Genomic DNA, 22,630 nt, shown 5'->3' on the forward strand with positions numbered 1-22,630 from the left:
AAGAACTGTAGAAACATATGGCCATAGATGTGGCTACTTCATAGAAAGAAGAATTACAGCCCTCTAATATCTTTTTGAGAGAGTGGAGCGAACTGTTACAATAGCTATTGGAATGGAATTAGGGAATAATTAGGGCGTGAGGGGAGACACACAGAGACTGTGTGAGTCTATACACATACGCCCCACTCCTCCCATCAAGGGCCAAGTTCCCCCCGCCGGCAGCAGCGCGGGGCCCCTCAGCCCCCGCCCCTCCGTTTCTATGCGGACGGAACCACGGCGCGACGCACGAACAGTTCGCTGGGGGGGCTCGCGGCGGCGGGCTGCGATGTGCACACCTCCCCCGCCCCAGGAGAAGAGTGGTAGCGTCCCTGTTTGAGTGAAACGGCCCCAGAGCCGCGTTCCATCCGGCGCGGTCCGGGCGGCCCCGCCCCGCTTCACCCGACCCAGAGGTGCGGCCGAGATTTGGGGTCTGCGCGGACTGCGGCCGCTCCCCGGCCTCGGCAGCGCGGCGCTCCGGTAAGCGCGGGACCGCCTGTCGCGGTCCCTTCGCCAGTGCCCACGGGTCCATCAGACCCCGGGGGCCGCTCCCTTCCCCTGGAGTCAGACCGCGGGCAGGGCGGGGCGAGGCGGAGCTGTTGCCCTAGTAACCGGAGTAAACTGCTGGGGGCGCCGCCTGTGCCGCTGCATTTGCCGCGCCCGTGCAGAGCGTGGCCGGGGCCGGGGCTGGGGCTGGGGCTGGGGCTGGGGCCGGGGCCGAGGCCGGCGGGGGGCAGCAAGCGGAGCAGGAACGGGAGAGCGGCAGGAAGTAGAGCAGTGAACTGGACAGGGGCAGAAAGCAAAGCAGGGGATCGGGAAAGTGCCAGAAAGCTGAGAAGCAGATTGCCCAGGGACAGCAGGGCAGGGAGTGGAAAGCGGAGTGGGAGAGTGGAAAGGGGCGGGGGGGGGGGCTGGGAGCACAAAGCAGAGCTGTGGATCAGGCAGGAGCACAAAACAGACCAGCAGCTTAGGTAGGGAAAAGGGATTGGAGCAACTTTTCGAGAGGGTGTGGAACTAGCTATATGATGCATTTGGTGGGACTGCTGCATTTGCGCTCATGCTAGTATAGCGGATTTCCATAAAATCCCTAGCGTCAAGGTAGTATAAAGGACTTGTGCCTTGGAAAACATTTTGTGCATGTTTATAGAAGTGTGTATTCTTATCTCACTTCTGTATAACTCATCCTTGTGTTATGTTTTGAACAGGTTTGATATTTTATTTAATAATAAGGGGGTGTTAATAAACGTGACTGGCCTACTGCAGCTTATTCAGGCTCTAGAGTTTACCAGTAGGAGCAACGTTTGCAATAATCAGGACAAGGGATACTGCTCAAGCGAGTGGTCTCTGTAAAGTAGACTCCGTATTTTAAGAATTGGGTATTAGTGCTGGATCTAGAACTCTCTAAAACTGGAATGAGTTTCTTACGCCTGCTGTGTTCTTACACTGTTGAAACTGTGAAATTGTGACTTTCGTGAGCTGCCCTTGATTTGTCTTTTACTCCTTATTTGGACTAATTCTTTGAGCCTGATCACAGATCATAGAAACTGGAAAGTGGGGAACCTGTCCTTTGGCCTTCACAGTTAACTGTGGGTACACATGGACTTTCAGAAGTATAAAGTAACTCTATCAGCATAATTTGTGTCTCTGGTTATAAGATTTAGTGTGCTGCAGTATAGACTTGATATGGTTAAGAAACTGGTAACCTTGACTGTGACCACTTTATTTTGTATTCTATTGCAGATTAAAATAAGCCACTTGTTCCCCTGAATTCTGATTAAAACAGGACCAGTCTACCTAAACTTTGTGTTCGCCAATAAGACCAGCTATTGATAATCATAGGAGCTTGAACAGAGTAATGGGAGATGCTCTAGAAAAAGATATCTAACTAATGAAACAATACAAGGAACCAGTCACTTGTCTAAGGACAAAGCGACATTGAATAGAGTAATAATAGGTATTCGGGATGGCCCTGTTCTTAACTGGGGAAAGTGTTAGTGATGTTGTGATGTGATGAAGTATGAACTGCATTCAGAAGTTTGCCTAACTATCCCAAGTATCCAGATGATACAATAAAAGAAATCTTTGGCTCTTGTTAGGGAATGCATTTTCTATATCTAAGCCTCTCACACATTGATAAGGAGAAAGCCTACCATATTCTTCAAAATGATGAGGTCTGGTATGTTATCCTGAGTGCCTTCAGCCTGGGTACATCTGATTTAAATCAAATTGATTTACACCATGGTTTAAATCACTGGTCAGGAAGCCTTGATTTAATCATTGTTTTCTACAAAAAGGGCATTCTTGTTTGATATAACCTTAACGCATATTTTTCACAACTCAGAGATAGATGTAGGTTTCATTTATAGAAGGTACACACTATACATTTTAAAGCAGTGATTTATTTTGATATTTTTTAGATTAATTTTTCAGCTACATCAGAAAACTGAATTACGACATTTTTAATTGTTTTTAATCAAAACAAGCTTATATATTTTAGAGATTTTTCTTCAACAACAAACATGTATAATTATTTTAACAAAACAAGCACAAGTATTTTTGAATTTGTAACTATTTTAGTTATAAATGTGAAATGTGTTTTTAACAAAAATTAAATAGATTATTTGAGTCAGCTCAACATGAGAAACTTTAAATACTGGGTTATGCAGCAGCAAACTCAGTCTTCACTTTTCTCTTCCTGTTTATTCATAGACTGGAAAAGAAAGAAAAGCATTCCTGTTTTTTCAGTTCCCAACTGATTTCTCAATTTTGGACGAATTGATTTTAAGGAAGAAAATATTTTTCTACGCATTCAGAAGAATCATAGAAAGTTAGGGTTGGAAGGGACCTCAGGAGATCATCTGGGCAGGCAATTATTTTGGGCAGAGAGCCACTTACTGAGTTTTGGCAAGCCATAGAGGGCCGCATGACAGGCAGTCAGAGGCAGATATATATTAACTTTCTAAAATTTCTAGGGGCCTCACAGGCCAGATAGAATGGCCTGGCAGGCCACGTCTGGCCCGTGGGCCGCATTTTGCCCATCCCTGATTTAGTCCAACCCCCTGTTCAGAACAGGACCAGTCCCAACTAGATCATCCCAGCCAAGGCTTTGTCTAGTTGCATCTTTAAAACCTCCAAGGATGGAGAGTCCAGAACCTCTCTGGGTAGCCTGTTCCAGTGTTTTACTGTCCTCCTAGTGAAAAAAATTCTTCCTGATATCTAACCTAAACTTCTCTTGCTGCAACTTGAGACCATTGCTCCTTGTTCTGTCATCTGCCACCACTGAGAACACAGTTTATCTCTGTCCTCTTTTGAACCCCCACTTCAGGTAGTTGAAGGCTGACACTAAATCCCTGCTCAGTCTTCCTTGTTCTATACTAAATAAGCCCAGTTCCCTCAGCCTCTCTTCATAAGTCATATAAAGAAGCTATTGCTGTTAAAAACTGGATTATCACTTCAGTAGTCTCTGATGGATCCAGGTGCTTAAGTGACTTCCTTTAAAACCTCATCAACAAACATAGTTTTTGAGTGGTTCACCCTTAACCCTGAAAATTATTATAGTTGGTGTTATGGAAGGATTATTGCTAGATGCCCATGTCATAGCCAACTCCTCTTCTTCAGCAGTTAAAGATTGACCCTGGTACTGAGTACTGAGAAAGTCCATTCTTTTTTTTTTTAATGCCTGTAATTTAACTCTGTCATTGCGCATTCTCCTTTCAAGGTCTCACCCAGTTCCTACCAAATTTCAACAATAAGCAATCAGCAATAAGACAGCAATTTCCCTGCACTTTGTTCCAGGCTACAGAAATAGGCTTCAGGATAGTCAGCATACGTTCTATATTTCTCTTTAGGCCAACGTTGAGAACTTTGGCTATGACAGTTCCATCCATTTCATCATGATTTTGTTCACAAATTGTCATCAGATTAAGCCAGTTCTCAACATATCGCTCAAAACAGTCCATTACTGAGTTTCATTGCATATCTTGTGGGAGAGTTAGGTTTGGTTCCTCCTGCTTTCTTCAGACCAGCTGCTGCAAAGTGGTTGTTATGGAAGTATTTAGCAATTTCAACAACATTCGCCTTTATTTCTGGAGCACTGAAGTCCTTGGTTAAGAGGTGCATCAAATGAGCACTGCAGCCATATGTTATTAGCTTGGGTTTTCTTCTCTTCTAGATTTCTTCTCGTCTTTGATATATTTGCAGCATTGTCTGTGACAAAGCTGCCTCTCAGTTCCTTCTTGCTGCCTATTGTAGGAAGACCGAACCCTTGCACTGTCTACGTGATATACACCGTGTGATCTCTGCCCTAAGCTTTCATAGTTTCATAGTTTGTAGGGTCGGCAGATCATCTAGTCCGACCCCCTGCCATGGCAGGAAAGAATACTGGGGTCAAATGACCCCAGCAAGATGTTCATCTAACCTCCTCTTAAACACCCCCAGGGTAGGAGCCTGCACCACTTCTCTTGGAAGCTGGTTCCAGACCCTAGCCGCCCTGACTGTGAAGTAGCGCTTCCTGATATCTAACCTTTCTTCTAGATTGTTTTGAAAGGAGCTTCTTCAGAGCCCAAGAATAAATGAGAAGGGGAAAAATTGTACAGGGAGGTGAGGGTGGGCAGAGACTTCACTGCACAATGGAGTTGCAGGAAATTTCAGGTACCACTTTAATACAGACCGTCCCCTTCAGGAAAAGTTTGAGGGAGTGAACTTTCAATATAACTTAATATAGAACTGTATCCCTCGTATAGAAGTCCTACAGCTAACTCCACGTTAGTACAGTCCTGGCTAAGTTGTACAGGTTCTCAGCAGAAAGGCTCAAACAGTACCACTCAATTTCCTGCAAAAACAGTGAAATATGTATGCCAGTTCTGAAAGCTCCCTGTAAAGAATTCATTTGACAAAAATGGAGAAAATTCTTTAAAAAAAAAAAAAAAAGAAAAACACAAACCCTCCACACACCATCACCATGTTTTAGTAATTACTTTTACCTTTTACCAAACACTTTTACCTGGATGCTTTTTTAATGTCTGCCATTACGAGTAAAAACAGGTAGATCAGGAGATTTAAAAAAATCACAATAAATCCACTGAGATTACTTTGGGAAAACTTGAATTCTGTAGTTGTTAGATTAAGATCCTTAAAAGCCAGTCTAACCTCTGAGATTCTGGAAGACCTGAACACTCATTTCCAACTGGTGTTCCTTTGAATTATAACTCTGATCCAGAATCATTCTTACTCAGTGTTTGAATGCTTTTATTTAAGTTTAGCAGGTCATCCAAGAGCTGTTCTACCCAATTTCAAGAAAAGGGTAGGGCAGTCTTTGTTCCCAGAGTTAACACAGTCAGGTGTCACCCTCTCTGGTGAGGACTAAGATGAGGCAGAATACCTATCAAGCTGTTCTGTTATCTCCTGGAAGCAAGTTCACACTCCAGATGGGTTCCTTTGAAGCCTCAGCACAGGTTCAATGGTTAGGCAGAGCATTGCCTGAAACCACAGTCTGCATTTCTCCTGTTACGTTTAACCTTTGTGATGTTAACTCATTATGCCTTTATGGTGCAAAGATTCCAGCTCAGATGTTCTTTGTACAGAGTGTGTCTTGTCTGATATTAGATGTGCTTATGCTTTGGTACTGCTCGCTACTACTATAATGGCATCAATGAGTTCTGCTCAAATTCTGGAGCATTTAAGGTAACTTTGAGATATCAGACAGATTAGCTTTCCCTCCTACTGGGGTGGGGTACTTTTCCTTTTTACTCTTGTGGACAGAGAGAGAAATAACCTCACTAATCTACTGTACTGAAATGGTAGGGACCTAACTAAGATTTATTTATCCTTGCAAAAACAAGGTTTAGAGACTTATAAGGGAATATTTGCATGCTGTCTCAAGTCCTTAATCTTTCAGTATACAATTTGGCTTAATTAAATTTGGCCTTGGAAACCTTCACTGTTTGCCTGGGTTCTTCCTTCCCCCACATTTATAATAGTCCATTTCTACACAATATTAGTCAAGAGTTTCAGTGATTAGCCACATGGCTAGAACTAGCAGGAGCAAGGTGGTAGGAAAGAATGTCTGCAGAAACTGGTAGACCAGCTCCAACAGCCCTATTCCCTTCTTCCTCTTACCTTCCGTTTCCAGCCAATTGAATGACTTAGGAATTTTCCAAAGCTTTTTATGTTGCATAGCAGGCAGATTAGAGATACCAATGGAGGTAGTGATAGGAAAATCCCATGAACTCTTGGACACTCTGTAGTACTTCACGCTGGATAGGTTTGCCATGCTCTTCTGTGAGGGGCTGCTGGAACTGTCTTAAAACTGTATGTAGTAGGATTGCAGTGCTGTTGTAGCCATAATGACTCAGGAAATGGATTCCCCATAGCTGTAGAGGTGGCTTCAGTGGCTAAGTAGTTCTGCACATGCCCACCATTGGAACCTTAGCAGCCCACAGGGTAGAGCAACGCTACAGTTGGTCCAGTAAAAGATTATCGGAATCCCTTGATTCTCTCATTAAAACCCATGGCAGATGCTTGCATCTGTAGCACATGAGCCTTAGGAAGCAGATTGTGGCTACAAAGTTCCCCATGTGGGACTTTAGTATTGGTACATGCATTCAGTTTTGGTACCACTGGGTTGTGGCTGTGGCAGTAGCAAATGAAAGGTCCAAATAGCAAGAGCCTAGAAAGAAAAATTCACTTTTGGGTATCTGGTCATATTTCTACATATGCTTAATATTGTCTCAAATATTTGCAGGATTGGATCCTAGAAAAGGAAATAAAAAAGAAAAATGCTTTTAGTGAAATAGAATTAAATGTTCTGATACAACTTGTTTTGTTCTTGTTTTTGCAGAGACAGTGGGACTGTGATTTGTCAGCTTTTGTACAATCAATAGGAAAAATGCCAAGCTCCAAAAGTAGCTCTGTGCCTTCAAGTAATGATATTAAATGTGATGTTTCAAACCTGAGTGAACTGACAGTTTCAAATGAGAGGGAGTTTGCTGAAAACAGTACAACAAGCCTGACTGAAAAGACTGGCTATTGTGACTCTGTATACATAAATGCAGCTAATATTTTCCAAGGCATTCATAATGATAAGCCTCAGGATAAAATATTGATAAGTTATGGTAATGAACCACTACCAGCCCTGCCGATCTTCAGGGATGAATATTCCCAGCGTGCATCTTATGAACTGGCTTTCAGTGCTCTAAAGTGTAAGTAAAACTTTCCCTAAATTGGTTACAGAAGTTACATAGCACAGAAAGCATGGAAAAGCTAGAAAGAAGTTTTTAGTTCTTTGGGGTGGAGAGAAGAACAATCCTGCAGCTTTAAAGAGGGCAGGTCAGCTCTTGCCTCACCTTGTGGACTGCTGAAGTTCCATTGGTAGGCACTGTGATAGTTTGGGCAGTAGAATCTGTGGACTCCCTGGTCGTAGAGGTCACCACTGACCATCTGCCTCTGAATGCCTACGATCTCGCCTGCCATGACTGTATGGAATAATTGGTATAGGCCCTCAGTCCAGGTTGGATGGCGTCTCCTCTGGGTGCTTCACATTACTGCATCTTCATAGACAGGCTTGCTAACCTAGTGAGGAGGGCTTTAAATTAGGTTTGCTGGAAGATTGAGACCAAGCCCTGAGGTAAGTGGGGAAGCAGGTGACCTGGAGGAAACACAAGCAGGAGGGGACAATGGGAGGCCTTCTCATTCTTCCTGAGAAAATAAGGCAATCAGCTGGTTATCTTGGGTGTTTTGTGCAGGCATGCGTGGAGCCTGGGAAACAAGCAGGAAGAATTGGAAGTCCTCGCACAGTCCCAGAACTATGCTGTGATTTGAATAACAGACTTTAGGATAGGTCAAATGACTGGAGCACTGTCATGGATAGGTAAAAACTGTTCAGGCAGGACAGACAATGCAGAAGAGGAGGAGTTGCTCTTTATGTAGTAAAGGGCTGTATGATTGCTTCAGTATGAAGTAGTAGGTAGGCCTATTGAAAGTCTCTGGGTTAAGGTTAGCGGGGGGGAAAAACAAGGGTAATATCGTAGTGGCTGTGGGCTATAGACCACCAGATCAGGAGGATGAGGTGGAAGAGGCTTTTTTCAAACAGCTGGCAGAAGTTTTCAGATCGCAGGCCTTGGCTGTCATAGGGGACTTCAGTTGCCTGGACATCTGCTGAGAGGGCAATGCAACAGTGCACAGGCAATCCAGGAAATTTTTGAAGAGTGTTAGGAACAACTTCCTGGTACAGGTGATGGAGAGGACAACTAGAGATCATGCTTTTCTTGATCTGCTGCTCACAAACATGGAAGAATTGGTGGGGAATGTAGTAGTAGATGGCAGCTTGGGCAGCACCGACCACAAAATGATGGAGTTCAGGTTCCTGAGGAAAGGAAGGAAGGAGAGTAGCACAATAAAGACCCATGTATACATATACCTTTCATGTAATTATGAAACTAAGCATTTATATTTTACCATGTGTATTGGATTTCTTATATATCAGGTGAACTGGAATTATAATCCTCTGTTTTTTTCGCCATGGATGTGTTCCTTTTGGATCAGGTCTGAAGACATCTCCATTGAGCTATTACTTTTGCACTTAAATTTGTACTTTAAGATTTAAACAGTGTTGTAAGATTTTTTGAATGTCTTTCTAACGCAGCAGTATTTCAGTGCTCAGATGTAGTTACTTGTGAATTTTATTTATATTTTTAGAATCCTGTAGATTTTTATGTATTTCTTTTGCAGATCAAGATCTTCTTGAGAACATATTGATAGATAGCTGCTTCTACCCATGTCAGTCAATTGTAAGTAATGCATTTGTGAGAAGATAATAGATCACTTTACAAAAAAGTTTGACATGCATCTAGTGCCTTATTTTTCTGAAACATCCCCAAGTGCTTCTGTTGTTTTATGTTATATAGATCCTTGCAGTTTTTGACCCTGTATTTTGTTGTGATAAACTTCCAACTGGTGTGTGTGTGGGGTGGAAAGGAGGAGGGTGAATGATACGTGTGTGTGTTCAAATGCCTGTAAAAAAGTAACTCACTTTTAACTCACATAAAAGAGCCACATATGCTGCCCATTTGTAGCCATGCTTTAGGGCTATTTTAAGGATTTTGACAAGCCAGCTTAATGTTAAAAGAATAGTTAAAATGAAGCTTTATGAAAAAACTTCTAAAGCTCATCATTCTAATATTATGTTAATTTAGTCCATATAGCATCAAGCAGCACTGTGCTTCTTCACCGGATACGCTTCCTCTCTACATGTGCAGGTAAAGGTGTGATTGGATGTAGTGCATGATCCACACAATTGTGTTTCCTGCCATGTTACACATGCATGGCAGGAGGTGCGATTGTGGGATCACACATCGGATCCAATTGTGCCATATTACTGGTGCTGGGGGAGCCCTGCACTGGCAAGAAGCAGGCTCCCAGTTGTGGGGGAAACGTGCAGCTGAGGCCAAGACCCCGCAGCTTGATGGGGCTTTCAGCCCCGGCTGCAAGTGAGGCGCAGCTGGGGTTGAGAACCCTATCCATTGCAGGGCTCTTGGTTCTGGCTGCATGTGACAAGCCAAACTGAGAGCTCTGTGTGGGCTGGGGATTTCACTCACTCCTCTCTCCCCACCCCTGCCTCCTTCTCCCCAGCTTCTGATCACAGCAGCTGAAATCCTTGGGGCTCAGGGTTTTCACACTAGGCAAGGTTCATCCCTGAGGCTGGGAGCCCAGTCAGTTGACAGGGCTCCTGGCCCCAGGGAATCCCTGCTATCAAGGTTTAATTTGCATGTGTAGCAACTAGCTATAAAGCTAGCACACACTTTTTGTAGTCTAACTTTATAGTTGGTTGGAGCTTTTTATTGTGTGATAGATACTTTGCACGTGTAGTTGGTCTCAGTTAGTTGCACAATATCTGTAATGTGTAGAGGGGGCCATAGTGCTCATGTTATTGGTCCTTGTGTCATACCTTAATACGGCATCTAGATGGGTGCATATTAATCAAACAGTATTTTATAGTTTATAGACAATGTTTCCAAAATATATATATCAATACTGTCAGGTTGTCATTTCTTTCTTAATCCATGTTGAATTCAAATTATTATCAAAGGCTGTAGTGTCTCATTGCTAATCCTTGTTAAAAGTCCTAAAGTATCCATCATGCACATGTGTTTGAAGTCAATAGCTCTTTAGCGGTAAACTGCTAGTCACAGGTCATAATTTCTGACATTGTAAACTGATGACTAGGCAAGAAGTTTATGACTTAGACTTAATAGGAGAAATCTTGGAATCCTAGTTTCTGTTGTAACTTAAATTTATAATATTACTTTGTCTTCGTAGCTATGTCATGAAGCAGTATATTCATATAATATACAGTAAAAGCTGTGTTAACTGGCATTTTACTAACTGGAATACTCTTTTAACTGGAATTTCCAATATCCCCCAATACAAATTCACACTTTAGCAACCAGAATCTTTGCTGAGTCTATCTGGCATGCGCATCAAGTATTTCTGTTGTTTACACTAGTTAGGGATCTGCACGGGCTGCTGCTATGGGCTGGGGCTGGGGCTGGGGCCGGGGCCGGGGCCAGGCTCTGCCCAGCAGGGGTGGCTGCACTGTACTCCTGTCTTCCTTGGTAGGTATAACTCTCAGTTAACCAGAATTTTTAGATAACTGGTGTCCGCCTTATCCCCCTCACGCTGGATAACAAAGCTTTTACTGTAGCTTATTAACTGCATTGCACTTTGCTAATGTCTTTCTTGCAGCTGGCTTAGCAAAAATGTACTTTCGTTAAGCACTGTGAACTACCTAATGACTTGTTATTTAGAAACCTTATTGACCAGTGCCTCTGAGATGGGGCTGAAAATGAAACATGTCTCTTTCAGCCCTTTTTTTCTAGCATACACCAGAAGAAATAAACAACTTCCTTGCAGAGCATGCTGTATTACTAAACTCTGCTTCCACTTATCTGGTTTTAATTTGATATTTAAAAAAACCCCCAAACAAACAAAAAACAGAACAAAACCACAAGCTAAAAGATACCTGGAAACTGCCAAAAGTACAAATGGACACTGAATTAAAGGAATCTGTTTAGAGTTACACCTCTCATAGGCCTTTGAAAAGAACATTCTGATTATGTACACACTTCCTAAGTTGCATTTTGGAGTGAAACTACCACAGGATGACATTTGCAAAAAACTAGGACTGCTGACCAATTTTAACTGCCAGCCATGGTGTCTCATGGCTAAGACAAGAGGATAAGAAACCTGTCAACATTAGTGATGGAAGATTTGGAGAATAATTTATTTTAATGGTAGCTGTTCCAAAGATCAAGGTTCTCAGGAAATCAGTCTCAACTGGCATGCTCAGATTTTCAAAAGCAGTCACTAAACAGGGCCTGAAAGTTTTCAATATGCAAGATTTCTCTTGCTTTGGCTGGCATTTTGTGTTCAGCATCTCTGTCTACCAGCTGCGGCAGGGTGTGGGGGGGTGTGGGCAGAGCCATTCCTAGAGAAGTACGGGGCCTGGTGGGGTGTGTGGGGGGGTAATGAGCAGCTGCAGGAGTGGCCAGAGCCAGCGAGGGGGCGATTGGGGTGGTGAGTGGCCAGAGAAGCTACAAATGTAATAGTAATTTCTGAAGATGTTGGCTATAATCTGTTCTGCTTTTTCAAATTTACAGATGAAAAATTGAGTTAATAGCTTGTAAAGTACTTAAAGCCTCTCAGGTGGAATCATCTAAATAAGTGTGGAGTGGTATAAATTAAAACACATTACCAGTAACTTGGCCATCAAGATTTTTTGTATGTTGTTTAAGAAGAATATCCAGAGCTTGGTTGTGATGAAAGTCAGAAAAAACAAAGTGGGCAAATTGAGATTATGATAACTTTACTGTCTGTGTATTTATGATGTGCCAGTCATAGGAGTGAGTCCTATCTGATGTTTCTCCTTCACTCTTGTTTTTTTCCTCCTTTGAAATAAAAGATTATCCCTTTCACTTTCTTTTGCTTACAAATTTTATTAAAAAAATTAGTGTAAAATATTTTCTCCAGACAAAGTAGAATTTAACAGGGAAAGGGGGGGGAAAAAACTTCTATTTCTTCACTTGTGCTTAAGAGGACGACCTCTTCACAAACTCTCAGTAAGCTAGATAGTTCTCCTTTCATCCATTCCTCTGAAAAGAGAAATATTCGTACTCCAAGTAGCCAAAGTTTACTGAACCTAGATTTAGCTTAAATTTTATTAGATTGGTATTTTCATAATGTCAAACTTTTCTTAAGTTGGGCCTTTCCAGAGACCTTTATTAATGCTTTTCTGTGCTCAAATTTATAAGAAATATTTTCCCTCCTACAGTCATCCTGCTTCCCTTTTGACCAAAATATTTCTAATTGTCCTTAGAGGTGTACATTATTGTTTGTCTTCATTATTTATGAACTGAACCATTAAAAATAAAAAAAATGACTAATTCCTGATTTGGCTTTTGCTTTGAATTAGGTGGTTGCTAATACTAAGAGAGTAAAACTTAATGTTAAATGGGTAAATCATAAAAATCAATTAACTTCTGTATTTATTTAAAGAAGTAATATCTGCTTGAGTGATAACTGAAAGTGTAAAAAATGTGTAGTTTATGTTACTGTCTTTTTACCTGCCCCTTGCAGTGCATGCCCTTGTGCGTTTTTAATCCCTCCTTTTCAAAAGATATCAGAAGCTGTACTATGTTTTGAATATTGCCTTTTTTAAGTTCTTTTTTTTTTATATATATTTAAAATTAAAAGACCTTTTCTGCTTTGCCATGGGATCTTTTGTTTACAATATCTGAATTTATTTAAAGTTCTAATAGCCTTACCTACCTGAGCTGGAAAATCATCTGAGAATGATGAGATTAATTGAATTCATTCACATTATTCAAGTGCTTCAAGCAGTCTTATGATCTGATTTAATTAATAAAAGGAGCTAAAGGATTTTTATTTATTCCATTGTAAAAATTACTCACTTTTAGACTGTTTTAGTATTGATACTCTTAACTGTAATTTTGGATTATAACTGGAGTTGTTTCAGAAACCCTAACTTTTCATTTTTAATGCTGATATTAAATATATTATCTCTACTGTTTATAGAAGCAAGGGTAGTATTTGGGTTAAAACAACAACTTATACACATGGCTTTGAACATGTTTAGTGTAATGTCTTTAGTGTCGTCTGAATATATAATTTATCATCCTGGAAAGATGAGTTCCCCCTGTGTAGGTCTAAGTCAATGAGGAGACCTAGATCCATAAAAGGATACAGATGATGAAGCTCACTTTTTGCCATGTCTAGCATTTAGGTGTTTGGCTTTCAGAATAGACTTTATCAGCTCAGACTGAAGAGTTAGGAATGAGATTCATATTGCCAGCAGGTGCCTTTGCAGTAAGCATAAATTGGCCATTAGGAAATGCTGAAATCCTGCCTCTGCAGATAGAGGTGCACCAGTACATTGGTCCATATCATATCGGCACTGATGATGTTAATTTTTATTTTATTGGCAGTTGCCTTTTTTGACTGATGTGGCTGGTAATATTACTGATAAATGCTGGTCCAGCAGCTTGGAGAGCAGTGTCCAGCTGGTAAGTCTGTTGAGGGTAGGGAGGAGGCATATTGAGGCTCCCGTGGTGAGGGAGGGATTAGGGCAGGGACAGGGGCAGGCACTGCCCAGCCATGGCAGGACAAGGCAAGGGATCATGGCTCATCCGGGGGGCCACAGGGAGGGGAAGGGGGTGGCTCCCACCTCTGTGTGCACTCCCAGGGGAGGCCTGGGCAGCATGTGCCTCCCAGACCTGTGCGCGGGGCAAGGGTGGGCTGTCACTGCGGGCTGGGACTGAGGGCAGTGCCGGGCTCTTCCCCGGCCTAACCCCCCCACCAGGCTGTACTTGAGGTGGGTGGTGGTGGTGCTGGGTGGGTGGTCGGGGGGGGCTGCGGTGAATTTTGGGGTGGCTGTAAGCCACCCCATAACCCCCCCTCCCTGTACCACCCGTGCCCACCCCAAGTGCAGCCCTGGCCCAACCCACCTTCCAGGAAGAGCCTGGTGCTGCCTCCAGCTTGCAGCAGCAGCCTGCCCTTGCCCTGCCCACAGATCCACGGGGCACATGCCTTCCCTAGGGGTGGACACAGTGGCAGAAGCCACCCCCGCCCCCCATGCTTCCCGGATGAGCACAAGATGGAGCCCCAAATAGCTTAGCTCTGGCTGGGCAGCATTCTGTGCTCGGCTCCAGCTGGGTAGTGCCTGCCCCAGCCCTTGCCGCACTCCCTCCCTCTCCACAAAGGCCTCAATATACCACCCCTCCCCACCTTCCTCCCAACAGACTTACTAGCTGGACACTGCTCTCCAAACTGCTGGGCTTGCATATTGGCAATCAGATCGGTGTCAGCTGATATTGTTTGTTAATAATCAGTCATTGGTATCAGCCCTAAGCATCTTGATTAGTGTCCCCCTATCTGCAGAGTTTAGGTACCTGTAAAAACTCCCTCAGATTGAAGGCATTGAACCTGGCTGTCACATTTACTGAACAAATATGCTCTAATCTAGAGTAGACTATCATAGTAAAAGCTACTTAAGATGTCTGCCTTTTATTAATTTTCTTTTCCATATTAAACATACTATTTAAACTGATTTGAAACATGCTTACAGATTACCCAATTTGCTTTCCATACTTCATTATTGGTCCTTACTTTGTTACTTGGTGACCTTGCTCTAATAACAGCCTTGAAATTGACAGAACCTAGTTAGTTTTAGTGTTGCAAATAGCACAACATTCTCAGTGGTTGAGATGGATTACAAGGATTAATGGACTGGGACAGGAGTATTGCTACTGAAGCCTTTCTATTGACAACTCCGCCCTCCTGTTATGGGCCAACTGCTTGCTTACTTGCCTGCCATGCCTTTATCTCAATTGATTAATTGATGGATGCAATTAACTGGAGGCTGCCCACTTTATGCACCCTGGTGCCAGGGGGCGCTATCTGCGGCTCCTTTTTCCTCCCCTACACCGCAGCCCAAGCCTCGCAGATGGTACTGACGTGCTTTTGACCTGGGCCCTGTCGTGACTTGGCCCTCTCCTTTACCTCCTTGGGGCTTCTCATTGGCCCCTTCCTCTGGGGCTTCTCAGTGCCCCCTTGCTCTGGGGCTGGGGTCAATGGTCCCCAAATGCTGTGTCCTCTCTGGCGCCAGGGTACCCATGCTACCATGGAGCTCCTGTGAGGCCTCCTCCAACCCCTAGTAGCCTCATCCGGTCCTCTGGTGCAAAACAGCAAACACAAAAACACAAAGTTCCTGGGCTATAACATAAAAAGCTAGACCGTCCAGCCAAACAACATTCAATCCCTTGCCAGGAAAACACTCCAACCCCCAGCAGCAACCAGGAGCTGCTTACACAGTCAGGGCTCTTCCCTCTCTCTGCCCTGGCCAAGCTCTTCCTCCCTTGGCCACCAGGGGGGCACTGCCCTCCTGGCCTCCTGACTGGGCTTATAGGAGCTGGGCCCTGCCCCTTCCTGTCAGCTGGCTCCTCAGTGGTTGTCCTGGCAACCAGCACCTGTTACTCTGGTTGCCCTGGTAAGTGGCAGCTGGGCCTCCCCCTTCTTGCCCCTAGGGTTCTCTCCGAGCTGTTTTCTGCTCTCAGGTGCAGGGCACCTGGGTGCTCTGCGACATGGACCATTGCATATACTGGGCACTTTTCTCATAGCCACATATAGCAGCCTCATTTAGCATAAATTGTATATATACTATAGCGTCCTCCATCTTGAATGATTGTAACCGTGGTTGCTGTGAGGTCAGTGTTCTTCTTCTTCTTCTTTTTTTTTAAAGAAAGTCATTTCAAACTTCACATGTTCTATAAAATTTAAAAATGCTAAGACCTTGCTTATTTATACACCACTGGAAATTTTAAGGTTTACTGGAGCTCCAAAATGATCAGAAATCAACATAATATCTGCAAACTGTTACAAGTTATAACACTTATCTGGGCTTGAATACTATTGATTGACTATAAAACAGATCCTCTAAAATGGTTTTGTGAACTGGAAAATCTGAGTATTTTTTAATGTAACACTTTAAAGCTTTTATTGGGCCATGTGGATGAATAGGAAGACCATTCTTTTACGTCTGCCATCTACTGCAAAAGAGAAATTTTGTTCAAAGAGTGGGGAAAAAAGCAAAGTATTTTGTTTTTTTTACCTTGGAGAATTGAAATCCATAGATGGTTTGATAAAGATAAGTTTAATAAAGCTGATTCTTTTATTGATTAGAAACTAGACACATGATTTTAGAAATATTTACCTAATTTTTCTTTGTAGTCAAAAAAAACTCTCCAATACTTGCACTGTTTCTTTGAAAGAAATTATTTTGGCAGACTTATTTGACTATAGTTCCACTGAAATCAGTCTCTGTGTGAATGTAAGGTTCTGTGCAAGTGATTCTCTTAGCAAGTTTGGTATCTGATTTTCAGTTTCTTTACGTGCCTATTTTACTCTTGCAGTCAGATGAATTGACTAGTTTAGTTGTTGTCATGCTGTATGACTTCCAAGATCGAAAGTTCCAAGCCCGACAGATTTCTGATGAAGAGGAGCCAATAGCTGAAGTCCAAGAAGTAGAGCATTATCTATACAGGTATATGTAAGATTAAAAGCTGTGCTAATATATATTGGGATATATAAAGAGTTTCATAACCAATGATAATAGGAATGCACTGATGGAGATTTTGGAGGCCGATACCGAAAACTGATATTTAAGGAGGCATATTAGCCAGTACCGATCCAATATCTGATTTAGCTGCCTCCAGGTGGTAAGTCCGGTGTGGTGGAAGGGGAGGTGGAGGGAAGGGGTGTGGGGGGACAGATCAAGGAACACTTTTGTGAAGGAGGGGGCAGGGGCAGGCACTGCACAGCTGGGGTGGGGGGGGTGCGGGACGGTGCTGAACACCCTTCCTCCACCCAAGTGCCGGGAGAAGCTGGGGCTGTGGTGGGCGGTGGGGTGGGGCTGCAATCAGAGCTCTGGTAAAATTTGGGGTGGCCACAGCCTCCTCCCAGTGCCTCCGGAGCCCACGCCGAACCCAGCCCCCAGCAAGAAAAGCCCCGAACAGTGCTGGCTCCGGCTCTACCCTGCAGCTGCAGCCCGCCCCGTGCCACACAGATCTGGGGCCACACACCGCTCTGCCCCTGCCCTCCCTGGGTGCAAGCAGCAGCAGGAACTGCCCCCACCCCACCAGCTGCGCCTCTGTCACGTACTACCCCCTGCCCTGGCTGAGCAGCGACTGGCCCTGTCCTCTCCCTCCCTCATCGCGGGGGATGTTGATCTGTCCCCCCATGCCTCTTCCCTCCCCTTCCAACTTACCAGCTGGAGGCAGCTCTCCATGCTGCCGGCTCTGCTCTGTGCTGCATTGCGGCTGTGTGCAACACAGGCATTTATCTGCCAAATTATTGGCCCCATTGGGGCGATATCTGATATAGACAATTTTCTTTATATTGGTACTGATCCGATGTTGGACCGGTATATCAGTGCACCTCTAAATGATAGCATTTCCAGTTGTGAGTATTTTTTAAAATGCCCATTCTGATATAATTTGTTGACTTTTTAAAAAAATAATTTAGTTTGAAAGAAGCTTCCAGTTTCCTAAAGAAGAGGAAACTCGTACCTAATTAAAATCACATGCTAATGGTAGAGTACTTTTAAAAAAATGAGAAGTAAGTTAATATATATTTTTTCTTTAATCCAATGGAAAAAAATTATTATCACACTGAAGCCAACAACATGAAAAAATATTACCTCAGCATTCAGTAAGCAGGTTAATTTTGATCTGTGATGGGCAAAATACAGCTTGCAGACCAGATCTGGCCCTCAAGGGATTTTTTTTTGGGCAGCTGCAGGTCCCCCAGTAGTGCCAATTAGGCAAGTCTTACAATAAAAATAGCAGAACATAAAATAAAAACCTTTAAAATAGTGCTAACATAATTCCCTCTTCAGTCTTTTCTTTTAAGTAAAGCGCATTGGTCTTGCTATCAGCCTCCATATTTAATGAAGATAAACCAGGTCAGGTACCCCTCTGAATGACACTAAGTGATGCATATTAGCACACATAGTTGAGCAGACGTCCCTTAAGTTAATCTTGCTCCCTCCTCAGCCTGATTCATGGGGCCTTATGCTCTGGGGCTGTGGGTGGGAAAGACAAGGACTCTATCTTCCCACTTCACTGGACCACAGACCAAAAGTGAAACTGCTTCACAGCTGCAGTAGCACTTGTGTGACTTGTATGCATGGTCATGGTACACATTTGCAAATAAACTGCAAGTCCTCTGTGCTTGCTTCCAACACTGTGTGCTGTAATAATTAAGCGCTCCTGCAGAGCCTAACTTCCTGATATTTTCTGTGGGTCCAACTGTCTGAGAAAAGGTGGATGAATGTCATTAACCAGTGAAAATAGGATTCCCCATTTTGTGGGGTTTTTTCATTTAAAAATGTAGGGATTTCTATAAATTCACTATGAAAAGTTCTTACTAGAAATGAAAGGATAACAGTAAGAAAAGCTTATAAACTGTTTTGCTTGACTGCTTAGAAAACATTTAATAACAATATTTATTTGCATTCTCTCAATTTTGAGGGCTGCTTTTTCCTGTTTCCAAAGAAACTCCATTGCCATGTGTACATCTGTCTGTGGGCCTTTCTGTTACATTTAAAACTCACTTCTAATGTAAAAGTTTGAAATAGAAGCTATGACAGGCCAGTGGTTTCATTCTATTTCGTATTAGAGTCACCACTTCTTGAACCATTCATTTGGGCAAGTCACTTAGTGCAAAATCCAAATTGTTCTCTTAGCTGCCACCATGGTTGGATCCAAGTGGAGAGGGGGAAGGCACCACCCACTTTGGTTGTGTGGTCAGTGTGCAGTGAGCAATTTGAGCTCACCAGCTTGTTAGTGCAGCTACCGGCAGAGGCCAGGGAGTACACATTGCTACCCTTCCTGCCTTTCACCTTGGCTGCTGCCATTTTCCAGGGCAGGGGAAAAGGGAAGCATTTATCTTTCTGGTTTTTGGAGCTGCACCAGTTCAGCAGCACCTGGAAGCTGTGCTGATGAGCCAGAGAGCTTAAGGAACTCACTGAGCATGTGCTGCACAGCCAAAGAGGGTGTGGTGGCTACAGTCCCCCACCGTGGCTGCCTCCAATTTTGGTGTTGCGGTTCTAAAAAAATATGAGGCCTGACCACAGGAAGACGATTCATAGGAACACAGTTATGTGTCTAGACTTCTTATACAGTCAGCAGGTAGAGCTGGTTGCCTCGAAAAGACAATTGGGAGACCCAATACCAGGGAGCTCCTAGAAATAGGCAAGGAGAAACACTTAAGCATACAAGTGTCTGAGCTCCTCTAGCTAAAGCAAAAAGTGCTATTCAGGCATCTCTCTAACCTGGGGATTCAGAGCACCAAAAGTGGTAGTATCTTATTGCAGTGGTTCCTTGACCAATTACTGAGGCCCCCTTTGTTCTATAAGTTGTATAGTATTGGCCTGAAGATGATATTAACTAAAACCAGACTCGATGGGGATACCACAAAGAGGGGGAGAAGCAGGTACAAATGAGAAAAATACTGGACAATATACAAAGCAGAGAAAAAAATTAAGATGCCTTTTTGAAAAGCGCATTGGTCTTGCCAGTGCATTTAACAAATGGGCAATGAAGGCCAACTCACTGGCATAATGGAGACTGGTGAGATCACTACTTTGTGTAGAAGAGATGACAAACTGTGAAGGCCCTTAAAGATAGTTTCAAGCTTCACAAGTTAGGCCATTCCACCTGTTTTAAACACTAACATGAGATTAGCCCGGCTTTCAAAATATGCTGTGTGCTTGGCTTGAAGTTTCTTGACCTCATTTTGCGGGCTTGAGTACATCCACGGTCCCATTGCACCTACTGCATTTGTTTCTCCCTTTGGTGGAACTCATTTGCTTTGCTGGGCTCCATTCCTTCTATGCACAATCTTTTGGGTCCACAGGTCACATTGCAAGGAAGAAATACTGATATTCTTCCGGATACTATCCATTCATAGCATTAACATATGATGTATCATCTCTATATTTTCATATCATTTGACCCAGAAAGCTATCAGTTTTGATATTTAAACGATCATGGTTGGGCATTGATTAGCATAGTATTTCTCAATTTGAAATTCTTCTCAAATTTAAAGGAGTGTTTCAGAGGTTGGTTACACTCAATATACATTTTCATCATTCATTCTCTTCTTGACCATGTGTTTTGTGAATGGAAAATGGTGACATTTTGGAGAAAAAGCTAGGAGAACCAAAAAGTCCTGAAGATGCACAGTCACATCTCTGTACAACAGTCTTGAAAATTTTAAGGTAGTTGGGATAGGAACTGCCCTGTGTGGTTTGCACAGTACATAGTGTAATGGGATCCATGCTTCACTGTAACTTGAAACATCATTGTAATGTTAATGTTGCATAATAGCAAGGTAAAATGAAAAATCTTGATTAAAGCTATTATTTTATATTTGTAGTTTTAAGACTAAATTGGCTGCTGCACTGGCAAGATGTCGAATTAAACATGATGCTCTTTCAATTGAACATATTCTACCAGAAACTATACGGAAACAGGAACAAAGGGCATCTGCTTTACCTTTGTATGCTTGGATAAATGCTCTTAAAATCAGGTGAGAGATATAAAGTTAATATTAATGTGTTAATTTTAGATTTTATGTATTCAACTGTAATCTGTATTTCTGCTAATTTGTTTTGAAGTGTGCATCGTTCAGGATTGCCTTCTAAGGCATAAACTTCTTGTAATGCACATGTAAGCTTCATACTTTCTTCAGTTTTTACTTGAATGTTACAACTAACACTAGTTCATACTGTAACTGAAAGAGTCTAAAGGAAAAACACAGCTTTTGTATTTTTTTTGGTTTACTTAGTTCAGTGGTTCTCAACTGGGTGCCATGATACCCCCTCAGTAGTATCATAATACAGATGTTGTGGTGGCCAAGTAAAACTGCTCCAAGCACAGGGCTGTAGCACACACATGCTGCTCCCACAGTAGGGTTTTCTGATAACCAGGGATCCGGATTTTCCATTTGCTTCAGAAGAACATGGATTTTCTCCTTCAATGGAGAAAAACGCAGATTTTCTCTTCAAGGAGAAAATCACGGTTTTTCCCTTTAAAGGAGAAAATTGTGGAAAACTGTGGGTTTCCCTTTGCAAGCTGGCTGAGTTCCAGCCTGCAAGGGGCTGCTTGGGTTTGGGGGGAGTGAGAGGAGGGCAGTCATTGGCAGGGGGGCACACATGCATGTGGTAGCCAAGCAGCTCCCTCCAAGTAAGTCTGTGGGGCAGAGGGCCACAATCCATGTGTTGGTTGGAGGGAAGGGCCGCAGACCAAGCATTGGGAGGTGACGGAGGGGGGTCACCGGCGATGTGGCAGAAGGGGGCATGTGCGTCCCCAGCAGGGCATGGGGCTGCAGCCAGGCCAGATCAGCTCTGGACAGGAGCTGCCTCTGTGGCCATAGCTGCCAACGTGAGGTGCCCCTGCCTGCCTGGCAGCAGCAGGGGGCACAACTCTGCACTGTTGCCACTGCTGCTTCTTCACCTCATGATGGTGTTGCCACTGGATTTATGACCCAGATACTATGTGCCGGGCAGACCCAAACCCTCAGACTGACCATGACCTCTCCATTCAATAATAGGCTAATTTTATTGATGCACAGTGATAACAGATAAGAATAATGCAAACACTTCTCTATCTACCAGTCCAAGAGCTGTCATCAGAGTCAAGGTATGTCTGGTCAGTACATGAACTTCACTCTCTGAGGTTCTCTCTTGAATGTCAGATGTCAACAGCCTGGAGGTCAGAGGCCGAGGCCTGTTCCCCCCAGTGGAGTGGGTGGGATGGGCTGGTGATATCTGTTCACAGTGGCCTTGGGTCCCCCAGGGGGCCTTTTGCTGCTCTGAAGTCCCTCCTTTTGTATCCTTTTTCTCCTTCTGATGACTCTTTGTCTTTGGGCATCACTGATTGATTTACCTGTGGTCTTCATGCTGTCCACGTTCTGTCCTGTCAGCATATTCCTTTCTTTCACAAACCCATCACATGTACACATCCTAATTTGGTTCTTTCCGGGTCTTGTTCTAATTTTATGTGTTTCCCCAAAACAAGAAATCTCAAGGGCTCTGTAGCTGAGCACTGACCTGGTGCCACCTTATTTTATGTCATGGAATAGTGCTATATGTGCTGCTTGCCAGTCAGATACAGTGAGCCTTGAGGAAACTCACAAACAGGCTTTTTAGAAATCATTGAACCCTTGCCATTGCCCTGGACCATTGTTCTAATACATAGCTACTTTACCTACAAGCCAGTTCCCAAAAGCAAACCTCTAAATATTATTTTCTAGCCATTGTGGTGTGGCACTCCCTCTAACACCAGGTCCTGCCTGCTGGGCCACAAAGGCAGCTCCTGCCCAGAGCTGGTCTAGCTTGGGTGTAACTCCATGGCCCATTGTGGGTGCAGAAATCTCAGGGGGCATGTGCCCCTCCTGCCATATTGTTTGTGCCCCCCTCACTTTCCAAACACACCTACTCCCTTCCTCACACACTGGGGGT

The 22,630-nt window shown here is 43.4% G+C and overlaps 1 protein-coding gene across 2 annotated transcripts in view; it reads left to right on the forward strand.

Moving 5' to 3' along the window:
- The first annotated feature begins 300 nt into the window (after positions 1–300).
- NSUN7 (NOP2/Sun RNA methyltransferase family member 7) overlaps positions 301–22,630 on the forward strand; it is a 49,236-nt gene continuing 26,906 nt past the window's right edge. Inside the window, exons 1-5 of one of the 2 annotated variants that reach the window (XM_090035828.1) lie at positions 301–516; positions 6,875–7,235; positions 8,764–8,822; positions 16,518–16,648; positions 20,545–20,697. In XM_090035828.1, the coding sequence (XP_089891954.1) occupies positions 6,923–7,235; positions 8,764–8,822; positions 16,518–16,648; positions 20,545–20,697 (656 nt within the window). In that variant the 5' untranslated portion in view covers positions 301–516; positions 6,875–6,922. The remainder of the gene's footprint in view (positions 517–6,874; positions 7,236–8,763; positions 8,823–16,517; positions 16,649–20,544; positions 20,698–22,630) is intronic. The other variant, XM_090035827.1, reaches the window with a different exon arrangement.

The sequence above is a fragment of the Crocodylus siamensis genome, chromosome 2 (genome assembly GCF_052110815.1).
Source record: "Crocodylus siamensis isolate JL-2025a chromosome 2, ASM5211081v1, whole genome shotgun sequence".
NCBI classification, from domain to species: domain Eukaryota; kingdom Metazoa; phylum Chordata; order Crocodylia; family Crocodylidae; genus Crocodylus; species Crocodylus siamensis.